The sequence below is a fragment of the Branchiostoma floridae genome, chromosome 4 (assembly GCF_000003815.2).
Source record: "Branchiostoma floridae strain S238N-H82 chromosome 4, Bfl_VNyyK, whole genome shotgun sequence".
NCBI classification, from domain to species: Eukaryota; Metazoa; Chordata; class Leptocardii; order Amphioxiformes; family Branchiostomatidae; genus Branchiostoma; species Branchiostoma floridae.
The window spans coordinates 29167391-29176224 of record NC_049982.1 but is presented as its reverse complement, the minus strand read 5'-3'; the positions used below and the strand labels follow the sequence as shown (position 1 = coordinate 29176224).

Genomic DNA, 8834 nt, shown 5'->3' with positions numbered 1-8834 from the left:
TGCATTTGCTTTAGTGCAGTTTAAAAAAGTCTTTGTGTTTTCGTTTCAAAGTCCCGGTAATATTTCTAATCTCCATATGCATGGTGCATCATAATAGCATATGCACATAGAAAATTATGCATATGTAGCTGTCCAAGTACTGTGCATGTATTGTAGTTTAGCATGGATAGGTGAGGTCGTGTGGAGTAACTGCAAGCCTTTTGGCCCACAGCCCAGATGTCCTGGGCTAGAATCCTGTCACGCTTCCCCAATAATATACCGTGCACAAAGTAGGCATCCTTCCATCTTCACAGATTATGGTAGCGTTCTGCATGGCATTGTGGCGGTTGACAAAGTCTGTGGCTTTGTAGGCCAACCGTCGCATGACCCACTGTATAAGAACCTACTTCATCTGCGGCATTAAAAGGTCTATATGGATAAATTTACCTTTAATTTTCATGTGCTTGTAAAACACTTTCGTGCACTTCTCCTCACTATTGGTATTAAAATATAAACATAGACAGGATGGGAGTATCATCCTATTTGATGGTGTTACAGGAGTGGTACGACAATTACATACGTATCGTCGATGTTGACTGTTTTGTTTGGAAAATTATGCCTTGACTTAATTGCGTAAGAAGAATCAGCTTTGATGTTTTTTCGGTGTTTGTTTTGCTTTGTTTTGTCGGATTTATCCTATTCATGCCTAAAAAGCCCAACTGTAAACTTTACAACAATCATTTGGGCATGTGTAAATAAAATCTACTGAGTTATTGCTAATCTATGATAGGGCGAGACCAGTTCGACATTGTAATAGTAGAGCATAGTAGCTTTCCACATGTACATCCATAGATGCATAGATAACAATACATGTAGATTTTTTTATGCCTGTCAGACACAAAGGAGTTTAGTGACCTCCATACCCACATACTGACACGTATGTGTGTGTGTGAGGGAGAGAGAGACGGAGGGGTGAAGACAGACAGACACACGAACACACACACACACACACACACACACACACACAGAGGGGGGAGGGAGAGACAAACAGGCTGACAAACACACGAACACACACACACCCGAACACAGAGAGAGAGAGAGAGGGGGGGGGGAGGGGGAAGACGGACACACGAACACACACACACACACATACACACACACAGGCGCGCGCGCGCGCGCGCACACACACACACACACACACACACACACACACACACACACACACACACACACAGGAACAGAGGCATACACACGCCGTTAAAGCGTTGACTTTATCTCCTCCATCGTGATGATATTTCTTGAAGGTGTGACAATGAACCATGTATTTGCATTCATCGTGCATGGAGCCAGCTCTATGGAGCTTGCAAGATCTTGGCGCATGGCTTTAACGTTGTCGACCGGTTCAAAGACCATTAGAATATTTCTTGAAGTTGACGCGACCATGTAACGTTATATCATGTATATAAGTGCATAGGCACAGGACTTTATCAGAGCGACTCTATAGAGGTCTAAATTTTTTTCTTGACCGTGACGTGAACCATGTGTATGCGTTGATAGGTCTAAAACGTTTCTTGAAGGTATTGTGCATAGAGTTGCAAAACTATTCTCCATGCAGAGGTTGGGTCGGGGGATTTAATGGTAGTGGCCGCGATTTTTAGAGGGAACGAGCCGATAAAGCCCCTCGCAATCCAGCCCAGTCGGACACTTCGGCCCTTTACTAACTCGGCCCTAGCAATTTCTGGTCGACTCGGACCTACACCCTGGTCAAGTCGGCCCTACGTAAAAACTCCAGTCAGCACCTTGCATAGATCTGAACTTGAATTATATCATCAGAATATAACTTTACTGACAAAAAGACAAAATGTTTGCCCCGTCATGTTGGACATTTTTACTGTGGGTGTAACCACTATATCGGGACGAGGGGTGTTCCAAGAATCGTCAGTGACTAATCACTTTTAAAACGTCCCTGTTCACTTACTATCATAGTGAAATTATCAAGCAAAGTTCATTGATAGTTTGTGGTTTTAGCAACACCATATAACACCCGATGTCTATTTAACGTTAGAATACATGAAGGTTAATAAAAGAAAATTACCGAACTGGTGAGAACATGGACTAGTCTGATGTGCCGTCTTTATTTGCGCCAATATATATGTCCGCGACAAGCGTAAACTAAACGTCTATGAACTCCAGCACAAGCCTGGCGTATTCCTAAAATTTTATTTTTAAGTAGACCAGGGTGTTGGGCTTAGGACCGAGTTGACCAAAGTATAGGCCCGAGTTGTTAGGGCCGAGTCGGTAAAGGTCCGAATCGTCCTGATTCCTGGGCGGATCCAGCCCATCCTGGCTGTGAGTAAAGAGAAGTAGCTATAGGCCCATCCAATAACAACAAGAGTTCGGAGACCTCATATCTCCATGAAATAGTCTGATTATGTAAATGACTTCCACATTTACATAATCTATGCTTAGTTATGTGCAACTGCAAATAACTTAACATTGGTCACTATGTTGATTGTCCAATCATTTACCACACACACACACACATATATATATATATATATATTGTGGCACTTTTACATTAATTATGCAAATTAGGGACGTATTTGCATAATTGGTATCTGCTAATGTTCGAGCTGCCACAAATTACATATAATACATGTATTTGAGTTCTATAAAGGAAACACTCCAAATACAGATTTTCTTCATTAAATATGCAAATTAAGTGTCAGTTTGCATAATTTGCACTTTATGATGTGCAGCTCTGTCTAAGCTACCTACATACCAAATATCATGTAAATTTGCCCTTTCCTTCTTCAGTTATAAGATTTTGATAATAATGTCCCTGCAGTTCCAGAGCAACCTGCTAGGGGGCCTAAATATACACCACATATCTCTTATGTCACAAGCTATCTGCCATCAAAAAATCAAGACCATAGCACATCCAGTTCAAAAGATACAAAAAAAAACGCTGTAGTACCAAGGTCACATACCAGGGGGCTCAAAATTGACCTTGGCCTTTTCTTCCCAACACCTACCCACAAACTAAATATCATCGTAATCCATCCAGAGGTTCTTGAGTTATGCTCACTACAAAAATGCGGGCACACAGACAGACAGACACGCACACAGACACACCGACAGACAGACACACCCAAAACTATATCTCCATTTTTCATGGAAATAATAACAATCCACACGACCTAACTTCTGCTTGGAGAATATTGCAAAACACCCCTGTTTCGTTACTTGGTGTAGTCTATATTCAACGTTGGTACATTCTACTCCGAGAGGGTAAGCTGGAAGTGCAATCTATCTATCTATGCCTACAAAGTTGATTGAAAAGACAATATACAAGGGTAATAAAGCAAATGATTTTTATTTTCCTTTTTTTGTCATATTTATGGAGAAAGACTACTACATTGCACGATCTATTACCCCCATTCCGTGATTTCTATCATCCCAATAACCTTTGACCTCTGGGGAAGCTTCCCGCGCTTTTCTGTCTGACAGAGGAGAGTCGGTCGTGTGAAGATCAGGTCTTCTGCGCGGGCGCGTAGCTTCATAATTCCCAGGAAACAGGCAAGAACCACTACGGTATCAGGTAAGGATGAACAGTCGTTGCTACCAGAACTGCTGTGTCAATATTTACAGAGCCTATCTCGAAACTGAGAGGAAAGAGGAACCGATTTCTGTCAGGAAAATTTCGTCTGAGAAGACCATCTGATTCTAATTATACACTCGCTGTTTCTATTTGCGCAGTGGAAAAAAGAGGGAAGGGCTAGTACCCCTCCTTGTAAGAATATTTCCTGCTACTGAACCGGCAAGTTAAATTGTCACTTTTGGGCCACAGGCACAAAAAGGCGAACAACAACAGGAAACAAGAGTGGTAACGTAAAAAACGACATAATTTGCCATGGCGATGATGGGTGCTTAGTTGTACTTGTTGTGGATGGATAAATGTTATGTGCACATTAAAACCTTTCTTGTTACTTCAGTCTTATCAAACCTGTTCATTTCTTGTGAACTGCTGTATGCCATGTATTGTAGAAATATTCTTATTGTTTTAACACCCAGTAATGAGAAATTTGGAGAGATTATACTGTATGGGGGACAGAGACGTCTGGAAGGAGAGGGTGGACCTGGTCCGCATAAGCAGCCCGCAATGATGATGATGATGATACTGTATTATTTCAAACTTTGGTTTTTTGATAATGTCATTTAAAAGTTATACCAGTAGTAAGTAATACATATTGCTGCACCAAGTTTATTTTGTATATAATAGTGCCTATTTTGCCTAGCTTTTCATTGTTATGCAGACATTTCAGGTTTAGTGTGAGATTGACTCATTGAGTGTAGCTATTGTCATGATGAACTGGTTTTCCTAGGCCACTTATGCCTCAGGGAAAAAGGATATGCTAACCTTCATTCATGTTTTTGCCTACAACATATATGTACTACTACTAGCAATTGTACTTCCACCGAAGAATTAATTTATAACATGAGTACCGGTATTGGGTATCGGTTACAATACTGTTAAAATAATTTAGGTACAGGACCAAGATCCTGAATATCATTGTACCAATTACAGTTGCTGTACAGTTGTGAATAGACTAACACTCAAACTATTAATTTATTTTACTTAGTCTCAATCTAAATAAAGAATAATAATGTAGCACTGAAAAAAAGATGAAAACATTTATTTATGCATTGAAATTAGCACCACCTTTGTTTTGAGATTCTCACAGGTTCTTTGCATAGGACACACGAAGCCTTGATAACATTCTGTTTACTGTTTATTCATGTCTCAATCATCAATGACAACTACTGTTTGCTTTGTCAAGTTTTTCAAGTCTGGACCAGTATATCTACAAATAGACCTCTGTAACCAATAACTGTACCAATACCTCCAACATCTCACTTGGAGTGTCAGCAAGGAGTGTCAAAGAAAGTTGTCCGAACTGACTACATGATGGAAGTGCGTACAAAGCCAAACAAGCTGTAGGGGCATATACAATGTATATGATGTAGTTCAATAACACATGTATCTAGGACTGTGAATGGGAGTGAAGATTTGTTTTTGTCGTGTCTGCTTTGTGTGTCTTTCTGGGCTGTGTGAAGGGGTGAAGTCTGCCATCTCTGTAATGTTCTTGGATTTAGTTATCTATGTGAGGTACTCTTGTGTCTAGAAATACAACTTATCAAGACCTTTTGCATTGCAGACTTCGGCTACAATGGCAGCAGCACAGAGAACACTGCCTTCGCTTGACTTCTACCATGAAACACACTCAACCGCCCTCTTGCAGGGTTTGCAGGAACTACGATCAGACAACTTGCTGGTGGATGTCATCCTTTGTGTCTCTGGAAAAGAGATCCCATGCCACAGAAATGTACTGGCTGCTTGCAGTGGATATTTTCGTGCAATGTTCTGCAATGGACATCGAGAGAGCAAGGAGCATAAGGTTACCATTCACGAGGCCAGCCCCAGTGCCTTGCAGCTTCTTGTCGACTATGCCTATACGTCAAAGGTGACCATCACAGAGAACAATGCTACAGAACTGATGGAAGCGGCCAGCTTCTTCCAAGTTCCACCAGTCAGTCATGCATGCACAAAGTTCCTTTCAGACAATCTAAGTGTAACAAACTGTATGAAGATTGTAACCTTAGGTGGCATGCTGAACCCTAATCTTGAGACGGAGGCATTGTCGTATGCGATGAAAGAGTTTGCAGTAGCCAGCCAAACACCAGAGTTCTTTAACTTGACAAAGGGCCAGTTCATAAAGCTCATCTCTTCAGATGACCTTAATGCTCCAGAAGAAACTGTGTACACGTCAGTCCTGAAGTGGATCAACCATGACACCAGGAAAAGGAAGGAGGAGATGAGAGAGCTGATGGAGCTGGTTAGGTTTCCCTTTATGGACAGGAGGTACTTCATGGACAATGTGGAGGCAAGCAATGCCATGCGCAAGTGCTGTCCTGATGTCGTTACAGAAACTGTAAGGAATTATGCGTTCCCTGGAGAAGTTAAGTCACCCCGTACCCGTCCCCGCCATACCAGTGGTCTGAGGGAGGCAGTAGTGGTCATTGGGGGGTATGAGAAACTGGAACAGTCTTCAGTTTACAACAACGCCATCATGATGACACACTCCTCTGCACCATCAAGCACCAGTTGGGTTTCTTTGACCACAATGAGGAGGAATGATGACCATGGATTTGCTGTGGCTGTTTTGGGCACAAGTGACATTGTGGTGTCTGTTGGTGGACTTCAGTGCAGGGACGTTTGGCTGTATCATGCAGGACTTGACTCATGGTCTAAGCTTGCTCCTATGAACACGGCAAGGGACTATCACAAGCTGGCAGTGGTGCAAGGCAAAGCCTATGCTATTGGTGGCAGAACCAGCGACTCACCTCTACATCTGACAACTGTTGTGGAAGTCTATGACAGAAGCCTGAACAAGTGGACTGAAGGTGTTCCACTCCCACAGCCAAGGTACCTACATGCAGCTGCAGTGTTAGATGGTAGCATATATGTGATAGGTGGACGTGGTGCTGATGACCTCGCAACATCTACAGTGTACCGCTTCAGCCCAGAAGACTGTCAATGGTATTCAGCAAGGGAGATGCCGTGGAAGGTCATATTAATTAATGCTTCAGTTCTCAATGGTAGTATCTATGTTGCTGGGCTTCGTTCAGAGGTGCTGTGTTACAGGCCTCAGGAGGACTTGTGGACTGTTGTAGCCCACATTGAAAATGGACACATGTACATATGTGGTATGACTGTCTTTGGTGGGGAGATATACATCTATGGAGGTGGCGACAATCATAACAATGGAACAACTGACGTTTTGCAGCTTTATAGCCGAGAAAAGTCACTTAAGAAGGTAGGGACCATGCCCAAGGGTCTGTTTGGACATGGTTGTGTCACCATACTGAAAGGCTGAGTTCCATGCAATCTTAAGAGATCACTGGCAACTCTTTGTGTGATATGAAGTAAACAGGCTACAATCTGATGGGACCAACATGGTGTCATCATTTTAAATCTACAAGATGATCTTGTTTACTGTAGAATGCCATGATGAAGTGAGGAAGTATAAATGTTAAGAAAAAATGTATGATGAAGACATACATGCAGTTCACAACTGTTCATGACTTGATTGAATGAACACAGAAAAGGACTATATGATCCCATTTGATGACATGTTAAACTATTTAGTGTAGGCTGACAAGCAGATGGGACCAACATTGTACCAATGCAAATGGACAATGTTGCGTGGCAAAGCTACCTGATGATGTGTGATATCTAATGCCATGATGAAAATCAACAAGTACGTTGAGAGAGAAAGAAACTGTGAGAAAGAGGTACATGTTGTTTACACCTGTTCATAACTAGCTGGAATGAACACAGAAATGGAGAATTACATGATCCTGTTCGGTCCAAAGTGTTTTCGCCATAAAGATTGCAGATAAAGGTTACTCCATGAAATTTGACCTATTCAAGATGAAAGATTAGCTCTCTGGTAATTAAGCTTTAAGTTGGGAAATGGACAGGAGAAGGACTCTTATCCCTTTTGCACCCTCCCATATTTTGTCACAATATTATAATCTTGTCTTGCAAATGTAGCTTGTAAAATACTGTAGTCACTAGGAAGTGCAGTTACTGTATTGGAATCTTTTTACTAACGTTTGTATGTTTGTAATTTGGCATGGACAAGTGTATGTCTAACAATTGCATGCATTAAACTAAGAACATCTGCCCTAACTACATGTACTAGTATTAAAAGACTGAAGTATTAGATATGAGAATTGGATAGGAAGATGGGAGTTATACCCCATTTTATGATGTGACACTTGTACATGTATTATGTTGTACTATTGATAAACAAAGTTCTGTTAGTGAAATGTCCCTGTTGTGTGTGTTTTTTTCTTGCCTACCAATTCAAATGTTTCAGTTACTGTTTTTGTAAAGTCTTTACTGGAAAATGATACCATACACATACTTAATTGTTTTGTCCTTGCTTTGAAGAAAATGGGACCTTTGCCGCTCGAAGAAAAGTTTAATGTTGAAACAAGATCTGAACTGACCACTGTAATACGAGTAGCCAATAATCTTGTACCCAGAGCGAGTACAATGCACAAATTAAGGCTTTCAATACATGCACTGTTAAAACTCATCTGGTACATAACCAACGTACAAAATGCAACATGAAGGATGTTAGGTAGGTAGGTCAGATTATTACGCACTTACTGCAGTAAAGTTAACATATGGGAGGATAAAACTGTCTAGCCTCGTTACCATTTGAACGATCGGCATTTGCATATTCGCAGAGATTTATGCGAAATTTCTGACTGGCTGAATTATGAATGGTTCGAGTGCTCGTTCGGACAGGCGTTGATTATCATCAACATGGCCGCCGCGTCAGACCTTCATAAATGCCAGAACTACCCAGCGAATTTCCCGGAATTTCGTCACTAAAACGAGCAAACAAAAACCTCAGAGGCTTTTCTCAACGGAAAGGATGTTTGAATGACGCTCTTGCCAACCGAGCATGGCAAGAGTTTGATTTATCAGATCGTTCCAATAGTCTCGAAGAAGATGGGTCATTGATGATAATGGAAAGCCTGTTCGAACGAGCGCTTAAACCAGCCAATCAGAAATCTTGCATAAAATCTCTGCGAAAATGCAAATGCCGATCGTTCAAGTGGTAACGGACACCAGACGTATGGCAGGAAGCGTACCTTAGCCTTTTTTTGGCTTAGGGGAGCGACCAAAGCACAACACGGCTGGATTCCAGGCTAAAAACTGTCACGCAAGGCGAGCTATCCTATTTCAAACTACAGTGATTTTCATTTTCACAGGG

General features: G+C 41.6%; 1 protein-coding gene across 1 annotated transcript; it reads left to right on the top strand.

Moving 5' to 3' along the window:
* Window positions 1-3438: 3438 nt before the first annotated feature.
* On the top strand, window positions 3439-6917 carry LOC118414546 (kelch-like protein 24). The gene is made up of 2 exons (XM_035818652.1): window positions 3439-3580; window positions 5199-6917. Exon 2 carries the CDS (start codon window positions 5211-5213, stop codon window positions 6915-6917), a length of 1707 nt encoding a protein of 568 aa, XP_035674545.1. The 5' UTR covers window positions 3439-3580; window positions 5199-5210.
* Window positions 6918-8834: the final 1917 nt, after the last annotated feature.

Bases quoted from the DNA above. Each gene is read 5' to 3' on its own strand.
- LOC118414546 (XM_035818652.1), top strand. From the start codon at position 5,211: ATGGCAGCAGCACAGAGAACACTGCCTTCGCTTGACTTCTACCATGAA.